Genomic DNA, 23,178 nt, shown 5'->3' on the forward strand with positions numbered 1-23,178 from the left:
AGATGGTTTATATAATTATCTCAAGGGTTATTATTATGATTGTTTATATTTGAATGAAACATTAGATATTAAAACTATACAAAGAGAGATTAAAGACGCTATAGTAGCATTATATAATGAATTTTGTAGTAGATATGGTTTATGTGATAGTGTATCTTCCCAACCTAGTGCCTCAACCCAATTCCCAGTTATCGCTCTCATCGTAAAATAGATATAATCAACTCATTATCAAACAGTTGCAGTTGAACAAACATTTAGCGCCGAAGGACTAATTTTGGATGACCGTCGTTCAAGATTGAATTTGAATGCTGTGGAGGTTCAAGCTTATGTTGATGATTAGATAAAGGCTAAATTTCGACAACAAAAGTTGGATCGAGACGACGAATTCTTCAATAATGATGTGGAGATACCACAGCCACGGGCATCACAATGGGTAGCGATGATTGACAATGAGGTAAGTTGGGGTTATCAAAGGTAAAAGAATTATATGAGTTTTAATCCTTCTATCCCCGAGAATAAATGCAAGCGCTTAATGATAATTCATCAAGTTCAAGCCCCTTCTCTCTCCCTTTTTCCCCAAATTTGATTACAATGTGCAATTTGATTATAATTTACAATTGATAATTTATTTTTTTTATTTCGTAATTTATTATTTAAAATTAAATTTAAAATTCTAAACTGGAATCGGCCCTTGAACCGGCTCGGAACCTGAACCGAGACCGCTCCTTCAAGGGCCAATTCGGTTCTTGGCCAAGGTTCGAGGTTCAAGCATGGCCACGAACCGGAACCGCCCATTCATGAACCGGAACCGGCGGTTTACGGCCCGTGGCCGTGTCTAGGTAATAATGTTTTGATTTTTTTCTATTTTAATTCTAATTTTAATTTTTTCGACAAGGTACCACATCGCGCAATGTGAGTGTTTAGCTTGGGATTTTAAGGAAGACCTAATACCCAATAAAATCTCCAACTTTAGCATTTATGATAATTATATCCAAAAAATTTTTTGGTCTCATTAAAAATCTTCAATTTTTACTTTTGTCCCAATTTTATCGATCTAATACCCAATAAAACTATCAATTTTAACATATGTCCTAATTATATCCGAAAATTTTTATGTCTCATAAAAAACCTCTCAACTTTTACTTATATCCCTATTCCACCACCACAGCCTTTCGTCCATAGTCATCGTTAATTATCTTACATGGCTTGAATTTTCACGCCAAACTTACTAGTGAATCTTCGAAATTTAAAAATAATAGGTTTCGGGGACAACAGGATTTTAGATCGTTCGTTATAATACGCAACGCGCCATATTGCATGACTTTATATCTCCTAACAATAAGTAGGGGAAGCAAACAATAGAAGAGAAGTTCAAGGGTTTTTCAATGTCGCCTTTGCTGAGATATAATTCATTAACGACGTGGAAATGCTATGTAAGAAAAACTAATGATAATTATGGATGGAAGGTCGACGATAGTAGAATTGGGACAAAAGTAAAAGTTGAAGATTTTTTATGAGACAAAATATAATTTAGGATATAATTGATACATATGCTAAAGTTGAGGGTTTTTTTTTTTTTTGCTAGGTCGATAGAATTAGGACAAAAGTAAAAGTTTTGTGGAAGAATTGGAACAAAAGTAAAAATTGGAGATTTTTTATGAGACAAAATTTTTTTTGGACATAATTGTCATAAATGCTAAAGTTAGATTATTTTTTTGGGTGTCGGGCCTTTTAAGAAAGCATACCTGAATGTTACATCAACATCGCCTTTAGGTGGTCGATAAACCCAAAAATAAATAAAATAAAAATAAGACCGATTGAGGGAAAAGAAATAATTATATAAAAATAAAAAATATATAAATAACATATATAAGAAAAAGTAAATAAAAAAGGGAATTGTTGTCTCGTTGTAAATCTGCTATTAGAGACTTGCAACATCTGTTTGCGCCACCGATGAACCGTCGTTGCCGGCGGACTGTCCCTCCTTGTGACCGAGCCAAGCCTTTCTCGTGGCTGACTCATCACCAAACCATGGCCTCCGTCTCTAGAATTGGCCTGTTTGTGCGGGCGTGCGCAAGTGTGTTTTGTGTGCGCGCGCGCGCATGGTGCCCAAGTATAACAAGGTCGCGAGCTCGAGCTCGAGCTCTCGATATCGCATTTGAGCCCCAGCTCACAGTGAGGCCGCCGGCTTGAACCGAAAACGAAAATCCCAACCACACCTCTAGGCGATTCTTTTCTGCAAAACCCATCTCTGTGCGCTTGATTTTGTAAAATTACTTAGTTTTATACATCCTTAACCTTATGATACGCAGCATAAACTTTTTTAAGGCCCTGGCAAAGGAATTTTCTCGAGTATCCTCTTGGATAGAGCGTGCAGTTTCATTTTCGGATTTTAAGAAGCTTTACGTTTAATGACATTATACATTAGGTAATATAAGATATATGTTATATGTATATAATGTCCGACCATACAACGAGATGTTATAAGGCCAAGTGTAAGTAGACGTCTATTTATCGGGCCCATTTGAACCTATTTTTAATATTAAAGGCACTATCTGGTGTGTGTTTTTTGTACAGTTCGGTTCATAAGGGTAATCGCTCTTTGGATCCATCTTTCGATCGGGGTCTATATATCTCGACATGTGATTTTGGATGAACTGTCCTCTTGCAAATCGGCCGGGCTCTACTTCATTTGGACTCCTTGCCGGTCCTGCCACTCCAAATATCACAAGTTCTGTCATTACATTGCCTGTGCCTATTGCTCAGCATTGCGGCAAAACAAGGTTGGTCTACTCATTCGTGCTCATATTCCTTCGTACTCCTTTTTTTTTACCCTCGAAAAACTTGATACTTTTGCGTATTAGTTTCTAAAAAATCGTTTTTCAAGAAGAATAAGTGAATTTCCCACCGTTTGGCCCAAATTCGAAGATATGTTAGGAATCGTTCCCAGCCGTTTTGACTAGCAATGAAATTGTTTCTGCCGTGAACCACGCTCACACTCGGGGACCATTGAAACTTGCTCGGCCAGCCCATCTATTGCTCATATTCCTACATTACAAACGGGCCCTTTAGGAGTAAAATCTCGAATGCACCAAGCTCGACGCGGAGGGATGCGGCTTCCAAATCGCCCGAAAAGACGGAGCAGTCGAGATGCGCAAAAATTGGCCCGAAACACCTGTCTGAGCGCTAAGAATGAAGGGCCCAACATGGAAAAACCACCATCTTTAACAGATTGACCAAATCACTGCATGTAATAGATTATGGAGTAACGCATCCCTCTGGACGTCATTGCATAAGGTTGGTGCAAAGAACCTATCTCAGCCCTTGCAAACGACACAAGTAAAAGAGACATTCTTTTCTGATTCAAAGACACCTTATGCAGCAGCTGATTCTTGTACATAACATCCCAAAATCAACTGCATACAATTTGAGAACATCCAAGATAATGAACTCATCGAACGAAACTCGTCCCGGGACCACAGCACCCTCGTTACACATTTTCCATGTTTTGCAGATCCGGAACATTGCCATAAGGTGGGGGAGAAAAATGGGGATAATACCTGTTTGCTCTCGAGTGTAGCTGAGATTGATCTGAAACGCTTGAAGTAACTGAACATTGCCTCAAGTCTTGAACAATCAGGAACTTTTCTCATACTATACAGATATCGGCATCGTGTGTTACATGACATAGTATACATACATCCGAAAACACCGAGGGAAGGTGGAAAAATCAAAGAATGATGACTGTTTTCATGCTAACAAGCACAACCAACACACCGGGTAATGCTACTGCTACTGCTACGTACTTGGCCTCCGACTGCCGAGACAACCCTTGCATCTCTTGGCAGTCTGCCGATGTCTGCACTTTGAGGAACTGGCGGCGTGTGCAAGAACATCTGTTCTCAGATGCTCTTTCCTCAGAACGTATCGAAAATTTTTTCCTACTTGAGGAATTTTTTTCCTTTTCCAATCCTATCTCGAGCATAGCGCATTGAGCAGCACATGAGCTAACATGAGATCCACGAAATACTGGTGCCCGATTTCCCCATCCCTCCACTTCATCTTCGCCGGGGCGCGGCCGTAGTGGACCCCGTCGTTGCACCGGTTATCGAAGTGCCACGGGTAGGTGAGGTCAAAGTTATCGATCACGCCGGATACCAACCCGGCTTGTCTGAACTTATCAATCACCACCCCATTGTACGCCTCCATCTTGTTAGGATTGAATGCAAGCGCTCGGGCATAGCCACCTGTAGCTACCGTGGTACGATAGAAAATCCTCGGCACGACCAAGCCCCTCTGCCTCACCCCCTCCATCACCTCTGCCCAGAAAGAGGCGGCATATTGTGCTCCAACCGAGAATGCCCTTACGTTTCTCCATTTGACACCATCATGCAAACCGGAGTTCATGATTATGGTGTCCGGTACGGTCTCTTCCGAAAAGTACTTCTTCAATAAGCTGCGGAACCCTTCATCCTGCAGTGAGTTGAGACCCTCATAATTTTGGGTCCCATTCCAATGGCCATTAAAGATGCTCGTGATCCGTACAGATTGAGAAGCGTCTTTAGGGTTCGAAAAGTTCATGTCGAATCTTCGAGGGACTAATGGAATTTCAGGCAAATCCAAGATGAAATTGAGCATGTTCCTAATCGTGTCGACGTGATTCGAATCACCCCAGAAGAACATCCACCGGCCCTTCAAGCAATTCCAGGCAGCATCAGGCGAAAATATCTTGAATGAACAGTGTGCGGAATATACCCAACCATTACTCTCTAAAAGGCTTAACAAGCCATCGCACCACGGGCTCTGGCACCTGTAATCCGGCGCAAGGCACCGGTAACGACCATCATTGCTGATTTGGCAATCATCGTTCTTGCCATGCTGGGTCCAGCGGCCAAACCAAACATCCTTACCAAAATCAGATTTGCCACAAAGATGCAGCTCTGGCAGTTTCACCTCGCTCTTATAGAACCTTATTGAGACCTTTCTTAGCTCCCGATCAAACACGAACCGGCCCGGCGAGAACTTGAGCCCTTCAAAGTGCCTATACAGCAGGATGATCGTCAGATTGTAATCCCCCACGAAATCTGGATGAACCTGAAGTGAGACCGAATAAGATCCATTATCGAAATCCTTCACCAGGGGCCTCGACTTCCAAGACTCACCGGAAAGATCGGTTTCAAAATAATCGCCGCCCAGACACCGCAAATTTCCCGCCCCATCCAACGCAGTGAAATCAAATTCATGAACAGCCCCAGCCGACAATTCAATCGAACCCTTACCATCTATCCCAGGAATCGAAATGTCCTCCGTCCTGGATTCCCTGCAAGGCTCTCCCCCAGGAGCCAGCCACCTCGAGAGGAGACTGGAGGTGAAGTTGGGCTCTAATTGGGACGAAACCCAATCTGGAACAACTACATCCACTACATTTTTCTCTTCCTTCCGGTGAGGGTCTTCCACAAAGCCACCTGAATCTGAGCTACCATTCAAATTGACCGGGACTTGGGGAACATCGTCTGACAAATCAACAGGAAGTCGCGAGGCGTTTGATGTCAACCCTTGACGGGTCACGGTCTGATTTTGATGGGGGTCAAACGATAGATCAGAATTAGAACCTTGGACCTTTATGGACTCGTAATCTTGCTTAAACCTCCATGCGTCAAGAAGGCTGTTAATCGTGCACCCATCTATGCTCCAAACCACCAACATGCCCACAAAGACTAAGGCGCTCAACACCCCGAACCGCCAGTGCACCACCGGGCTCGGCCGGTGAACCCATTTATGAAACGGCGGGGGCGAGCTCGCTCCCTTTTCCGGCATCTGGAAAAAAGAAAACCCTCCGCCACCACCAGAGGCAGAGCAGCAACGAAGAAAGCTACACACCCAAGAGAGACAACAAAGATTAAAAAAAAAAAAAGATTAAAAAAAGAAAAAGGTTCACGATTCACAATAAAGGGAAAGGTAAAGTCTGTTTATTTTAGCCCAAGACGTGCAACAGAGTTCCCCAAGAACGCTCAAGAGTCAAGAACAGCCACATTCCAAGAATGCCTTTCTTTAATAACCCTCAACAAGCCTCGATTCGTGCACAGAAGAACATATTTTTTTCTTCACCCCGGTGATCTCGAGATGATCTTATTAAAGAAACGCAAAGAAATGGGAGATGGGTGCTCAGTCATTCCACTTACTGTGTCTCGGTTTCCTTCAATGGCGCAGGAGGGGGGTTTTGTTCCTTGCCGGAGACCTGCCGAAGAAAACCCAGAAGAGAGAGAGAGAGAGAGAGAGAGAGAGAGAGAGAGAGAGAGAGAGGATGTAATGCAGGTTTTCCGCTCAGGTGAAGATGCAGCCTCTCGTTCCTCTCTCTCTTCGTTGTCAGTGGCAATCCGATATTAGAGGGGAGAAAGACAGAGAAAGAGAGAGAGAGAGAGTAAAGAAGGAAATCTAGCAAGAACAGGAGAGAGAAACTAAAACTTCTCTTCTCTCTCTAAGCTACCTCTCTCTGTCTCTCTGTCTCGGTCTTAAGAGATTCCCGTTGTGTGAAACAGCCAACGACAAGATGCCGATGGAAATTTCGTTCTCTTTTATTATAGGGTTAATACCATGAAAAACCCTAACCCAGTACACCCGTGACAAATTTACCCCAAATTATTTTTTTGACCACGAAAAACCCCAAACCAGTACATATGTGACAAATTTACCCCAAACTATTTTTTTTACCACCAAAAACCCTAAACTGGTATATTTGTGACAAATTTACCCTAAACTAATTATTTTGACCACGAAATACCCTAAACTGGTACACATGTGACAAATTCACCCTCATTAAATCGTCACTTTGTTTTGGCTTTTGGTCCGCTACGGTATGGGAGGACACAACCCTTGGTGCTCCACCCATCCGTGCGCTATGGATGGTGTCATCGTACAAGAAGAGACTATCGAAGGAAGGAGGTTCACGATTTGACATAAATAGGTAAGCCTTTGGAGGCGGCCGGCGAAGATCCCGACCAAGGAGACCATGGGGATAACCTGGTAACAATGATACGGAAAGCAAGTCTTCAATCTTACAAAGAAAGACGATGGCTCGAAGACCTCGTCTCTAATGCTTTTGCCTTCCACGAGACCGCACCTGTCAGATCTGAAGATCGCCTATCTCAAATTGATAAACCTGTAACAAATAGAGGGTTAAAACCCCATATTGGTATACCCGTCAACTATCACATGTCACTAAATCAACAATTTGATAGTTAAATCTAATGAAAATTAACGGAGGGTAAATTTGTCACATGTGTACCAGTTTAGGGTAAATTTGTCACAGGTGTGCCAGTTTGGGGTTTTTTGTGGTCAAAAAAATAATTTGGGGTAAATTTGTCACAAGTGTACCAGTTTGGGGTTTTCCATGGTATTAACCCTTTATTATATTAACTCTAGAGTTTTAAGGCATAATTGTTTGCTTAGGAATCTAATAAAGCAAAAAAAGAAAAAAAAAAACACAAAAACAGTGATTATGATTCCACACGTTAATACATAGCACGACTTTAGGTGAAACAGTTAGGAGTCACGTTACATGGAAAAGGGACTTCATTCTCTTCGTCCTATGATAACGACGTCATTTAACGGTAGGGCTCCATAATTATTATGGAAAAAGGACAGAAATATTGAAATAAATGAATTTTTGCATTTTCGCAGGAAAAAAAAAATCACATCCGCAAAATCTCCTCAGAAGGCCAACAATTACATAAAATCAGGTAAAAGCAAACCGGATTAACAACCCTAATTTGGATTTTATTATTTTAGAAATCGAGGAATCCGTTCCGATGAAGTCGCGATTCGATAGTTACCCAAGATTTGAGTGAAGTGATGTAAGTCATATGCTCGACACCGTACATGTTAAAGTTGCGAAATTCTCGAGCGGGCGGCGAGAAGCTGGCATGTCGAAGCGTTGTAGGAGGCGAAGGGAAAGAACACCAACGGCGAAAAGCACTCTATTAAGTCGACACCGACATTGAAATTGGAGAGCGTTTTATCAAGTAATGATGAAAATCATAACGATCGGTCCACGGTATCGGTATATATCGTGTAATGTGGTGGATTATATTTCAAATTTTATATCATTTAATGTCATAGCAAGACGACAAAAACCAACTCACCACTTGGACGAAAGTGCCCTCAGGATCCTCGTAAGGGAGAGCGGCGGCATAATGCAAAAACCGACACGCACATGAACTGTAAGAGAGCTGGATCGGTGGCGGGGGTGTTTTGTGGGGCCCGCCGGGGCGGTGGCCGAAAAGGATGCCACCTGTTCTTTCTGTTAATGTTTGTTTGTTTTTTTTTGTTTTATGTCACTTCGATTAATTTTCTTTGTCCGGAAAAAAAAAAGGAAGATAAATGAACGAAATCCAAAAGTCACTAGAGAAAAAATCGAAAGGAAAATGACACAAATTATCTATAATCTGAAATTTGCTTCAATGTGCTATGCCGCCTCCGAATTTTTAACTTATTTAATTTAGCCCTTGAATTTTGAAATAATATTTAATATTACCACTGAACTTTTAATTTATTCATTGTGATATATAACTTGATATAATATTCAATGTAGTTCCTGAACTTTTAAACATTTGTATATAATTTAGAGACTAAATTGAACATTATCAATAGATCTATGATCATATTGAACAAATTAAAAATATAAAGACGACATTTCATATTGGGCCAAAGTTCATGGATGATATTACACAAATTAAAAGTGCATAGACGACATTGCACATTAGATCAAAATTTAGAAATTATTTATGCTATTATCCCACAAATGAAAGGGCCGAATGTTTACGAGGAATGGCCATTTGACTCAAGTGGATATAAATGATTTATCTTTTGTTTGGCAACCCATCTTGAACAGGGATATACATGTTTTAGGCCGAATTAAAGCTTGAGTAATCCATCTCTACTAGAGTAATCCACCTTGACTGAGGGTGGGATAGAATTAGGGGTGATTGATTTTAAGGTGGGCGATTCCCACCATAGAACCGGAAACCGTCAAATAAGGGATGGTTCCACAAAATGGGAATTGAAACTGTCAACTAGTTCTATGGACCCAACAAGAAATCGGACCTATTTTCGGGCTTTGGTTAAGAAACTTTTCAAGCTTTCTTCTTCCATCGAAGGACCGTATGAACACAATTTGATTATAAGTACTCAGAACGATTAAGTAGATTGCCAAAAGCAATAACATAGAAGAAAGGACCGAAAATAGCAACAGGAGATGCGGAACTCAACACAAGAACGGGGGATATGGTATGAAGATGACAAGGAACATATCATTTATCATATGGTTCTTCGAATTTACACCCACATAGTAATCGTTTGAGAGATGAGGTGAGGGATGCGAGGGAATCGAAGAGGGAAGCAAGGCTGTGACTCCAAGGGAGGCTCATAGACGAGGTCATGACAGTAGTGCCATGATAGAGGGCCGAAGGTGAAAGCTTAGCCGAGAGGCGATCGAGAGCGAGATGAGGCGAGAGAGTTGAGCGAGAGGATCTTGCATGGACGTGACCGAGAGTGAGATGAGGTGAGAATTAGAAAAGATATTAGGATTTCGTGTTCCGATCGGATGGGCGACTCCACATATGGAATTGGAAACTGGATTGATACTCACCTCTTTTAATAAATTAAAATCAAAAACTAGAATGACACTCACCTATTTTACTAAATTAGAATCGGAAACTGGATCGATTTTTTTATTCTTTTGCAAACCTCCGGAACTATCCCACCTAGATGAACCAACAAAGCACCAACAAGAAAAAAAAATAAAAAAAAGCAGTAAAGAAAAAAAGAACGGCTCGCAGACAAACTTCGCTGTTCGTGCTCGCGTGGAACCGATCTCGCGTTGGCCGCAGCTCTCCGTCGATAACTCGGCAATTGCTAACGACAAAATCCGTAGTTTAACGGTGAAACACGCCCTCACCGTCAAATAGCCAAAGTATATAAGGCTACTCATAAAAAACATGAGTAACTTCTAAAATTTTACCTGCAGTTTTAACTCACCGCCTGACAATCAAAATATTTTTAACAGTTTACAGAAGCTCGTACTAATTTAATAATATACCAACCCGTTCCCATCACATTTATTACATTTATTGTTGGGGGGAGGCTATGTTGGTATCAAGTGTCGACCTCAACTCTTTAATATTTAGCGGCCTAAAAAAGGGACATTTCACTTATAACCATTAGTACCATCTATGTTGCTTGTAGACGTGTATATTAAATAAAAGCCAGCGCCATTAGTGCGAAAAGGTCATACTTAAAAATCTCTTTATTGAACGGTTGGAAGACCAATGTTGCTATAAAAACAAAGCAGAACTACATATGAATACTCCATAATCTTCGAGGACCGAAAGAGTGGTTCTCTCTCAGGCTCCTCTGTTTGTTTCGCGAAAAATGAATAATTCGGAAAATATTTTCTCAAAAATGATCGGTTGTATCGTTTACAAAAAATGAATGAACAAAAAATATTTTCAACATCCACGAAAATATTTTAGATATGAATTGTTGCCATAATAAAAATATTTTTCATTGACTAATTATTTTAAGGGATACATACTAATGTTTTTAAATTATTTATTTTTTCGCAAGAAAAACAGAACCTTAGAAGCTTGTACAAGGAGGAGCCACCACGTCAATTAGCGATGCTTATTCAACAATTTTTGACATTGTCGATTTGGGACACTAAAATGAGAGCTACGAAGGTTTCAATACAAATAATCACGTCTTTTGCCTAAAATATACTTTAATCCTAATTTTTTGTTAACTGAAAACATATTTAAGCATAGAAATTCTTGTTACGTGAAACTCGGTGGCTCGGATATGTTCAAGATACATTATACAACCTAGATTATCCTTATTGTAACTAATAACTAAATAACTATGTCTTATCCTAACTACACGATCCCAAGAAGTCTGTCCCCATCGTACCAAATTTTTCATTCGATGATGTTTGTTGTTCCAATTTTTGTACTACGTACAAAACCACCAATTAACCTAGGTCTCCACTGCTTTATTTGAACATTTCTATTCGGCATCTCACCTCGTTCTTTCAAATTATATAATCTTTTCATGACTTTTTGGCTATAATTTACCCGTATTAGGTTAAATTTGATCGAAACTCACTACAAACATCATGTATCAATATCATGCTAGAAAATCTAACTCAAAACTTGAAAACTTTAGGTGAACAATAGATTTGTGATAATGCATATATGAATATAACTATACACTTATTAAAGTACTGGGAGAATTACAAAATAGTATTAAACCTATTGCAATTGTGTCAATTCAGTCATATATGTTTCTTTTGTCAATTGAGCCCTAAACTTTTTGTATTTGTGCCAATTCGGTCCATTTGATCAAATTTGATCGGAAATCAATGACGTAGACGCCAACCATTGTATAAAGCATGATCGGCATCAATGTGGACAATTTTTTTTTTATAGTATTTTACAATTTTCAACTCTTTTTATTTTTTTCATTTTATTTCTTTCTTTTTTTACTTCCACTAGCCGGTTGCGAAAGGCCGGCAAGATCGATCTCTCTAGCCACTCACAAGGATCGAGCTCACCATCGCCGCACGAGGTGAAGCCTCGATAGGGGCGGGCGAAGTTGGGCCTTGCCCGGTGACAGCGAGGTTGACCTCACCTCGGGCCGACCGTTGAGGTCCGATGACCAGCTAGAGGAAGAAGGAATGGAAAAAAAAAAAAAAAAAAAAAAAAAGAGAAAGAAAGAAAAGAAAAAATTAAATTAAAAAAATATAAATTTTTTTTTCCACGTCAGCATTTTCTGTTAAAATTGGCCGGATGGACTAAATTGACATAAAAGAAAAAGATTTAAGTCTCAATTGACAAAAATAAAAAAGTATATAACTGAATTGACATGATTGTTATAGGTTTAGAAATTTTTTTTTTTTTTTTTTGGTAATTTTCCCGATTGTTATCATTTGTAGGTGATAACCAAATGAAATGGGAAGATTTTGCGCACTCTAGCTTGAGACACATAAAGATAGGCAGCAGCTTAAATGCAAAACAGCTATTTATTGAAGTAGACAAGCACTATTGTCATTAGGGTTTGGCTGAGGCTGAGCTTTAAATGCACTTAAATCCATTAGGCTTCATCCTTCATCTTAGCAAAGATGTTTTGGCACAAAAGTTAAGTCTCAGATAGATAACCCAGACATCACACCTTAACCCTAAAGACAGGAGCATCTAAAAAGGCTGAAAAAATGGAAACCAACCCCACCTACCAAAAAGAAAAAAAAATCAAGAAACCCCACGTCCACCCTTCTACTTTCCCTCTCTTTCAAACTACTTTTTCCCTCGATATCTTCGTCCAGATGGAGATTGGTTTATGTTATGCCTCACCGAATGTCAGCATAAGCAGCTCTTCATCATGAGGGCTTAGTGGAAGACTTTGCTTGCTTTGACTCTTGATAGATTCTCTCCACTCAAAACTGCTTGGAGTGAAAGATGGGTTGATAGTTAAGAGTCCAAGACCAAACCCACTGAAGCCCCAATTCGCGACGTTCAAATGGCATTTTTCTACTAGATGAACCGTTCCTTTTCCACTCAGAGAGAGAGAGAGAGAGAGAGAGAGAGAGAGAGATATTGAAGATTGGTTGATCTTATTCCCAATTGGTGAAGTGACTTAGCCTTCAAGGACGTGCCCGCCGTATAGCTAGCGCGAACTATCTTACTTTAAACCATGTCAAAGAGGTTGATTTCGTTTAACGCGTAGAGATTATCTGTTATCCTTGATCGACAACAGTATCCGGAAGAAGAAAAAATCTTGTGATAGCAAAAAAGTGTATGATTGCTCAAGGACTCTGGGGATTTTCTAGTTGAAAAGATGGAATGAACGATGGAAAGGATCGTAAAGTTACTTCTCAACTGTGATTAATAGTATGTGCACTATTTTCGATATTCATTTCATAAATGTCTACTCGTGTAAATCGACATATCATTTGAATTTCAAATTCACCTGTTACATAAGAATTACCGTGCACATAAAAGATTTGCCAATCTACATAGAAATGTTATATGTCAAGCATAATAGAGAGAAAAAAGGGATAATGACACAAATTGGTTCCTTGGATTTTTAATTTGTTCAATATGGTTCATGAACTTTTGGTACAGGTTCAATTTAGTCTCCGAACTATAAGAAAATATTCAACGATATCTTTCCATTAAGATAAATTCATTGGCAACATTGGACATTTTTTTACATAATTCGGTATCTAAATTGAACATGTACAAAAAATCCGAGGACCAAATTGAACAATTTAAAAGCTTAGGGACAACATTGCACGTTGGGCTAAAGTTCATGGACCACATCGAACAAATTAAAAGTTCAAAAATGACATTGTACATTAGGCCACTTGGGGACTATTTGTGAAAAATAATAGAACAACGTTATCAAAGCACTAACCTTTGTCCCAAAAAAGGCAAAAAGTACTAACCCACAAGTGGGCGGGTTTGGCCCAAATACAAATGGGCAGTCGGGTTTCAACATAGCCGAGGCCTCCGCCAGGGCGGGCTTGGATCCATTCAGGCCCGTCCACCAACTTACATCAATTCTCAAAAGCAAAATCTATAAGCCTCTACAGTAAGAACTTTATCCATAAAAAAAAAAAAAATTAAAGTGCCGAAGTTTATTTTTAGATATTCATAGGCTCATTTGTCTTTTTATTATTTATTATATTTTCCTATGCAATAGAACGATCATCGAAAATATTCTCATTATTTCAATCGTTTTTTACCGCTTAGAAAAATGAGTAATCAAGTAATATTTTTATCATTAACCAAAACTGTTATTGTCAGTGGAAAAAATTCGATTAATACAATTTCCTAAGCGGTATGAACAATGAGAAGTCATTTCGCGAAGAAAAGGAAACAAATCAAGCTTTGAAAGAAAGGATTTTTCTGCTGTGCTTGATCGAAGAGAGTGGGGTGTTCTAAAAGAGCTCAGCTGAGGAAGAAAAAGTCTTCACATTCTTCTCCTATCCTAAATAATTATTTTAGCTAGGGATGATCGATCCATTCCGACCATCACCAAAGAAACAAAAAAAAAAAAAAAATCAAACTCGATCATGTTTCATCGATTAGCTAAGTTCGTGACACAACTATGATTTTGTTTTTCTTCGTTAAGAGTACGAGATATCGAGCTCAATTTTAGCTTGGTCAAGACTTCTTAGAATGGGGTCGAGTCGAGAATATATTGGATCACAATGCCATTTCTTAACCGTTTATGACGCATAATTGCCACTTATGTGAGGTATCAAGCCGAAAGTAACGCGGAACATCGGGCCCATTGCATAAATCGGATAATCAGGGAAAAGTACAAAAAAAAAATCTTAAACATATTACATTGACACCAACATAGTCATAAATCTTTCAATTGGACCAATTTGGTCCTAAATCTTTTACATTGGTACCAAATCATTGTCGTGGATGCATGTAGCATGGCTAGCGCTGCTGTGGACATTCTTTAACAATATTTTTTTTAATTATTTTTATTTGTTTCCACTTTGACTTTGGCCAACGAGGGTTGCGGCCCTTGCAAAATCTGAGTGAGGACCTTCTCGCCTAACATGGCAACAGTGAGGCAAACCTCACCTAGATTCGATGAGGGCCATGATCCTCGCTAGGTGCGACAAGGGCTAGTTGGCCCTCACCCGGTGGCTGGCGAGGATTGCCGAAAACCCTCATTGGCCAAAGCCAAAGTGAAAAAAAATATATTATTAAAAAATATCTACGTCAAGATCGGCCACGCCACGTAAAACGGCTGGCATCCATGTCGGTAATTTTCAGCTAAAATTGGTTGGATGGACTAAATTCGTACAAATGCAAAATATTTTGGACTAAATTGGTCCGATTTAAAGGTTTATGACCGAATTGATATCAATGCCATATGTTTAAGGTTTTTTTGATACAATTTCCAAGACAATTATGCTGGAGGCGTAATGTATTTAAAACACGATCCCATATTAGAATCCATATACCAATTCACTATGCATAGGACCATATATGAAATTCTCTAGGGAGACATTATTCTCGCCCTAATTTTGTCTTTATTCAGAAGGGAAGGTGCCTAATTAACATCGGCCCGACCTTCTTTCGATTCCAATACAGCGCACGAAATTTCTGTTCGCTGCACCCGTCGCAAGACTCCAACCCCCTTGTTAATTAAAATTTGTTTGGATCTAATCCCCTAGCTGTACGGCTAAAACGACACGTAAGTGCATCATAATTGGGGACATCTTCTTTTTAAACGGGTAGTCACGTTATGACCAGGAAGCCCAACTTTAGATGAAATCGGTTTGGCTATGGAAATGCTCGAATAATCTCATGTATCACATGAATATTCGATACAACACGAGCTAAAATTGGTCGATTGCATTCTTAGTGACTTACCGTATTTTCTCTGCGTGTCGAGAGGAAGAACTTAAGTTTGCGGGGGATAAAAATAGGATTTAGAGAAGAATAGAATCGTTAAAAATTCATAAACGAGAATCACGATTCCAATGTCTATATGCGTCGAAGGCCCAATGCTACAAACCGCCGGCATTAATGTCGGTCGTCATTGCTCTTTTTATAGCGTGACGGAAGTCCGATGCGTCAAAAAGACAAAAACTAAAGAGAAAGCGTAGAGTTTAAGCTTATTTATCTCCAAAAATCCAATTTATACCACATATTAATCCGCCCTCAATAACCTTGATTTGAGTTAAAGGTGTAAAGCTACCGAGCGATTGACCACTCTTATTCTGCTCGCAACACATTCGAATGTCCTAGCACTTTTTATGATTAACTTCATAGTTTAATTGAATTATCATTATTTGGTAGAGTGATCAAAGTCAAAAGATAAGTTAGCTAAATCAAGCACAATCGACTGTGTTAAATCTTAAAACACATAAACATTGTACAATTAAATGTTTGGTGGTCTTAGACTTCTTTTACACAAAAAACAAACTCAAATGATGAGACTTTGCTTGTACTTATAAATGATCACCAGCCCCTTCCATAACCCATGTGGGATAACCCCAACAATCTCCTCTTCACACATCGGACTTTGGTAGGAGCAGCAATAACTCTTTCCGAGTGACTATTGGGTCTAGATTTATTTGTAACCTAGACTATGATACCAGGTGTTGGATAGTCTTAGGCTTCTCTCATCGCAGAATCTAGCTTAAAGGGTGAGACCTTTCTCCATATTTGACCACCAATCTCTTTCACAACCGATGTAGGACAACCCCAACATCAAACTCCCGCACTCGAGCAAACTCCTTGCCTGTCTCTCCGAGCTTTCTTCATTGATACATTCCCCAACACCTTAGGCTAGACTCAAAATAAACTAACTAGGTAAGTCTTTTCCATACCAATGATACAAATTAACTAGAGTCAAAATGAAACATCATATAAAAGATTATCTCAACTAATTGATTCCATTTACTCGCTTAAGACTTGTGTCGTGATCTCGCGAGCGCAAATCGAGAGGATTCGAGATCTCGAACACACCATTATAAAGATTCCTCATAATCAATCATTGGCTATTCTAAACATAGCCAAAGATTAATGAAAGACCACTTTAAACATGTAACTTTCTCCATCAAAGAAATCCCCCTAAATTCCAAGCCAATCATCTTTAAAGCACGAGGGTTCAAATGACCGCTAATATCGAGTGGCCACAATCGAACGATTTGCGCTAGCTTGTCCCACGTTACCTTCGTTTCTCTATAGCAAAACATGATGCATCCAAAGATCAAAGCAGGCAAAAGGAGAAGTTCATCAGCCCACTGCTTCTTGAAAACTATTAATCACCCATAATGTTGGCAATGTGGAGGAAAAAAAGGAATCCTCCATAGAAACAAATACATGGACACCAAATTGGGGTTGACTAACGGGTATTAGAAATTTGGTTTTGTCAATGATTTAATTGATTGATTAAGGTAATTGGGTATTGGGATTCAACATGTTATGTGCTTTTTCCCCTGCTAATTGGTCTGGGCGAGGTGATTGGGGCCCTCACTTGGTTTAGGCTAGGACTGCGCACCCACAGCTGGCGACACTCGCACCCCTAAGTCCAGAAAAAAAATTAAAGAAAAAAGCATAAAAAATTAAATAATAATAAAATACTATTAATGAAAAGTCCACGTCGGCATCATACGGTCAAAGTTGGCCGGATGAACTGAATTGGCATAAATACAAAAAGGTATAAGATTGAATTGACAATAAAAAAGTCTAAGACCGAATCGACACAATTGCAATAAATTAAGAACTTTTTTTGGTTATTCTCTTTCGCTTATTCTCTTTCGCTTTTTGTGTTGTAAACTTAATCCGAATGTCAACGCATGCATATGAAATAGCGCTCTTTTATAAATATTTAAACATTAAATCATACCTTTGGTCTAGGAATTGAAATGGAACTATTGGGCATCGTAATTACCTATGTCCGTACGACAGTCATCGTCCCCGGAGCGCTATAAATAGGGAGCCCAGTCTGTGATGGATTCTTGCGCAGATCGAGCTTGGAAGCAAAAGGAGAAAGAGGTAAGTAAGCCTCTCTTCGGATCTCAATCCCTCTCTCCTCGCGCGCACATAAAACGACACGAGAAACAACTATTAAGGTTGTCGTTTTTGTTTGTCAATCACACAGTCATACACAATAGCTTCTGCTTCTGCACTGAGCCATAGAAGAAGCAAAAAAGACACCAAGTTCGGCCACGATCTCTTCTTTCCCATCAAGAATTTCCGATTTCAACCCGTTTTTTTTTTTCTTGATTTCTTCGCCCTATTTTCATCAGAAAATAAGCAGCCGCAGATTGGGAAAATACTTTTCGTCTCCACTGGTCGCCGCGTCTGGTTGTAAAGGTAAAGTTTTGTGGTCCTGTACGGTACAGTCCTAGGAAATTCGATCTTTCTTCTCTTTCTTCCTTTGTTGGAAATGTCCGTGAAAGAAAACTAACGTTTTCGTTAATGATGTCGGGGTTTCTGTCATCTCTTTGCAGTTCCGTACAACATGACATCCGTGTCAACCGTGGCCTGCAAGCAAGCCCAGGTCCAGCCACTCATGAATTTCCGAGGTGGACTCAACATGGAGAGCTTCCACCGCCGGAGAGACAAGGTTGTGTTCGTCGTGGGGGCGACCGGGCGGCAAGTCCCGGCTTGCCATCGACCTGGCAGTCCGGTTCAGAGGTGAGGTCGTGAACTCGGACAAAATCCAAGTTTACAAAGGCCTTGATGTCGTCGCCAACAAGGTCACCGAGGAGGAGTGTCGGGCGTTCCCCACCACTTGCTAGGGATCGCAGCGCCGGACTCGGAGTTCACGGCCCTTGATTTCCGGCGCCATGCATTGGTCGCCATCGAGTCCATCCTCAAGCGGGGCCGGCTCCCCATAGTATCTGGTGGCTCGAACTCTTTCATCGACGCCCTCGTGAACGGCGGCCCTGAAGTCCAATCGAGGTACGACTGCTGCTTCTTCTGGGTGGACGTCTCTATGCCGGTGCTCCACTCCTTCGTGTCAAGGCGGGTCGACAAGATGGTGGAAGCCGGGCTGGTCGATGAGGTGAGGAGCGTGTACTGTCCGGGAGCGGACAACTCCAAGGGCATCAGGCGTGCGATCGGAGTGAGTGAAATGGAGCGGTACCTGAGTTCCGAAAACACGGTCGACGACAGGACCAGGACGAAGCTTTTGGAGGAAGCGGTCGAGAGAATCAAAGCGAACACATGCGCATTGGCTTGTCGCCAATTGGAGAAGATAGAGGGACTAAGGAGCAATTGGGATGGGGAGATGAACCGAATCGATGCCACGGAAGTGTTCTTAAAAGAGGGCAAAGAAGCGGATGAAGCTTGGGCTAGGCTTGTGGCGGGGCCATGCACTACCGTCTTGTACAAGTTCCTTTATGGTCAAGATCCTATAGCTGCTGTGCTCTCGACCGATACGTCTCATGATCTGACAAATGTTAATCCAATTTCGGTTTTTATTCCGATAATAGCGGTTGCTGCAACAACCACTAGAGTATGACACAGCACGACATGCCAACACAGGTCTCAGGAACATGTTCTTTTCAGGTCTCATGGGTAGTGTGAGTCAATTTATTTTGTAATAGCAGATGTGTTGATGATAGAGGAGTTAAGTGTTATGTGAGGGTCGCTCCCTCGCCTTCTTGTTGAATATCAATATTTGAAGGAAAAGAATACCATGTAGGTTTATTACCCAATCCTTGCGATAACATTTTTATTCACTAAGCAGAATGTGAATTGATGTGACAGACATGTGTTGATTATATATAAGCTTATCTCGCGTGACCAACACCTTTAGAAGCATGAAGATTCCTGTTGTGGAGATAGGAGAATTCACTTATTGTGTATTTAGGCCTTTCGAAGTCGTTTCGAAGAGAACTAAGACGTTTGTCATTTGTCTAGTTTAGTAGGCTAAAGTACATTAAAAGTGTCAAAACTTATGTACATCGCTCACTTTAGTATCAAAACTTCCAAAACAATCACTTAAGTGCCAACTTCTTCTAAAAACGATCACTTTAGTGTTAACTCCAATTTGAGCTAGCGTGACTTGTCAGAAATCCGACACGTGTTATTTTTTTTTATAATATTTGAGCTGATGTGTCTCGGTGAAGTTGACAGTGAAGTGATCGTTTTTTTTTTAAATTAACACTTAAATGATCATTTTTAAAAAAAATTGGCACTTAAGTGATTGTTTTGAAAATTTTTGCACTGAAGTGATCGTTTTTAAAAAAAAATTGGCACTTGAGTGATCGTTTTGAAAATTTTAAAATTAAAGAGAGCGACGTGCACAAGTTTTAGCACTTATAGTATATTTAAGCCAGGTTAGTATGATTTTATGGTATGCGGACGATATACCTCCAGCTAAAAAAGTGGACTTTAGTGCATGGTGAAGACATAGTTGAGGAGTTACTTCAAGTCCAAAGTCCTCGCAAACACCATTACCACCATAACTTAGGAACAAATTTCTCAGTGTGTTGTGTTTCTCTAATTACTATTTTAATCAAACATTTTTGTTGAAAATATTTCTTGAGTTTGAGCCCTAAAAAACGAAACCTTTCTAATCCAAGTAGGTTTCCTATTTGGAATAGGTTTCCTACTTGAATAGTCTCTTGTTGGAGAAGGTTTCCAAAAAGTAGTTTTCCTATTTTGGATCCGATTCACGTTGATACATTAGAAGTGTCTTCATTGTGAAGAGTATTCAAGAGTCGACTTTTGTGGATTACACCCCGAAATAATAGAGTGGTCAAACAAGTTAAATCTTGAGGCAAGATTTGTGTAATTTTTTATAAAACTGAAAGGTTATTTTGTGAAGAATTGTGGGGCTAAACACTATTTGAATTATTGGATGGAATTTGACGATTGGAAACACCGAGAGTGCTTGAGTAACTCGAGTGTGATTGGAACCCAATGCCATGACCATACCATATACGTGATTCCCGTGCCAAAGCCACTAGTGCTCAAGCCAAATCTATCATGGTCATGCCTATTTCCTTAGTAGTCGAGCCCAAGTCCATAATGGTTGGGCTCAAGTCCCTTAAGGCTGGGCCCAAGATCTAGTGCTCGTGCTTAGGTCCACGGAATTCGGGCTCGGGTACCCGACGGCTTTACCTAGGTATCCGACTCTCATGCCCCGGACGCTAGTATCTAGCCTGGGTCCATTAAGGCCAGGCTCAATTCCTCAATGGTTGGGTCCACAAAGGCCAAGCTTAGATCCCCAAAGTGGCCTTGCCTATGTACCCCGCTTCTGCGCTAAAGTCAGTAGCATGGGGTCTCGGCCGGTTCCACGATGGTTGGGCCCTTGCCCATAGAGGGCCGACCCGGTTCTTCAATGGCCAGGTCTATAGAGGCCGAGCTTAGATCCCCAATGGCCTTGCCTGCGCGTTCCTAAGTTCATGAAGGCCGTGCCTAGGTCTCAATGCTTGTGCTTGGGTCCCTAGCAGCCATACCCGAGTACTTGGCTCCTTGCCCAAGTCACAAACGCCCAACCCGAGTTCATTTAGGCTAGACCTAGTTCCTCGGTGGTTCAAGCTCAGGTCCTAAGGGGCTAGGCCCAAGTCCCTCGAGGCGAAGGTCGAACCAAAGACCTAGTGCTCGTGCCCGAGTCCATAGATGTTGGTCCCGTGTCCCCCGAGACCGGGCTTGATACTTCAATGATTGTGCTCTAGTCACGGATGTTTTACTTGGGCCCTCAAGGTTTGGGCTAGAACCTAGATGCCTGTGTCTGGGTCCCTTGAGGCCTGTTGTAAAGCCTATTTTATTTAAGAAAAAGACTTTTGCACACATCAAGAATCGAAGCATGGTCTTCAATATGAACAAACAGCATAAGCTCTTGACAAATATATGCTTGGTAATGAAATGATGCAACTTAAATTGTGTATTGTAATAATTTGACTTTTTACCCAAAAACACAAAATGAATCAGCTCTAAGGTAGAACTGAAAGCTGAAACCAGTTCCGGTTCTAAACTCTCTTTGTTCTTATCTGTTAACATAATGCTCGGCCATGTCTTCTTGTTGCTCATTTGCCACGCAAAGTCCTATGCCACGACCCAACTCAAGCATATGAGTTTCCTCATCGACTCGGCAGGCCGGTCCATCTGCTCATTCTTTAGATGCCACAAATTAAGGAGAAAAATTGCTAAAAGTTGGAGCTTGAGTTAGATCGAATATGGGTTGGGTCTAGAGTTAGGCTAAATATGGGTTTGGTTTAGATCAAATTAGGTCTAGATCGCAAAAATCGTATTGTATAAAAATGGTTTAATATGGGTTAAATGACTCGATTCCGACTCAAACCCGATTCAAGCCACCTGTTGATGGGCGTAACACTATATTATCTGAAAATCATTTGATTCTAAAGATTCCATTAATATCTATGTTATTTTTTTTTTGGCCAATTCACTTGACCCTTACCTTTCATTCAACAAAAAGAGAAGATGGAATTTCTCCTAAATTAGGTAAAATTCTAAATAAGGGTTCGAAGTGTTATAATTTTCTTAAATAAGTGATGAAAGTGCATTTATTATTTAAAAAAGGGGCTTGACTAGGGGTATTTTTGTCATTTACATTTTCTGCATTTTTTCCTTTTTTTTCCTTTACTCTTTTCCCTTTTTGTTTCTTTTTCCTTTTTTACTTCCTTTTAGCCCGTAGCCGATCTCGGGTGATGGTCGGCCGCCGGCTAAAAGGAGAGGACAAAAAAGGAAAAAAGGAAAAAAAGAAAGAGAAAAAAAATTCAAAAAATATAAATGACGAAGATACTCTTGATCAAATCCTTCTTTAAAGTAATGAGAGCACTTGAGGTTTTTATTTAAAATAAGGTATATTTCAGTCTTTTATTTGAAAAAAAAATACGATACTTCATGCTCTTATTTCAAAATTTGCCCCCAAATTACTAAAAGAAGAGAACAATTTGTGTTGGTGGGCCCAAAGAATCAATTATTGTTCGTAATTGGTCATGTCCGTGCCAAATGATTCCAAAAACATCATATTTGGTGGCTCCTTTATACCCACTTCACTTCAATCTCCATACACAAGAAAAGGCTCAAGGTCCCATCCATGGACTCATCCCTTGGCCTCTTGTTTAAGCCTCACTTAATTTGGCAAAAAAAAAATGTTGGAATTATCAGTCAAAATCAGCTTTAAGGCTTTGCATCTTTCACAAACTTGAAAAGATCCATGGCAATCATTTTCTAAAGCTTCCATGACCCTTTGTCCGCAATCATCAGCGGACAAGAATATGGGTGTTCATCTGGCACGTGTGTTTGTCCCTTTCCTCTTTTTAACTTCCATTCATTTTTGTTTCCTTTTCTATGTTGTTTTGCTTCTAGATGCATAATGTGCTTCCTGTGTGATTCAAAAGAGCGATCGGTCCAATCTCGTCCCATGCGAGACAAGGACAGCACAAAGAAAACAGACGATCATAATGCTTCACAGAATAAATCCCTTTTTTGAGTTATATCTGCTGGATTTCCAGTGCGAGAGTCGATGCATCTTACTTTATTTCTTTTTTTTTTTTTTTTTTGCCCTTTTGAGATACTCAATTTTTTGGTTCCTGAATTATCAAGCGTTTTTCAGTCCCATCCTAGAATTTTTGTCTGACTTGCTTAAGGTTTTTGTCCCTGAACATCA

At 40.2% G+C, this 23,178-nt stretch overlaps 2 protein-coding genes and 1 pseudogene across 3 annotated transcripts in view; 1 reads left to right on the top strand and 2 right to left on the bottom strand.

The window, feature by feature from the left end:
- The window catches only part of LOC115728661 (disease resistance protein RUN1-like), a 1,102,447-nt gene that overhangs the window by 301,767 nt on the left and 777,502 nt on the right, over positions 1 to 23,178 (bottom strand). The window lies entirely within an intron of this gene.
- On the bottom strand, positions 3,637 to 6,475 carry LOC125313665. The gene is made up of 2 exons (XM_048273478.1): positions 6,183 to 6,475; positions 3,637 to 5,872 (listed from the first exon to the last, which is right to left on the bottom strand). The coding sequence occupies exon 2, from the start codon at positions 5,815 to 5,817 to the stop codon at positions 3,973 to 3,975; it is 1,845 nt and encodes a 614-aa protein (XP_048129435.1). The 5' UTR covers positions 5,818 to 5,872; positions 6,183 to 6,475; the 3' UTR covers positions 3,637 to 3,972.
- On the top strand, positions 18,016 to 19,072 carry LOC115753620 (annotated as a pseudogene).

The sequence above is a fragment of the Rhodamnia argentea genome, chromosome 1 (assembly GCF_020921035.1).
Source record: "Rhodamnia argentea isolate NSW1041297 chromosome 1, ASM2092103v1, whole genome shotgun sequence".
Lineage (NCBI taxonomy): Eukaryota > Viridiplantae > Streptophyta > Magnoliopsida > Myrtales > Myrtaceae > Rhodamnia > Rhodamnia argentea.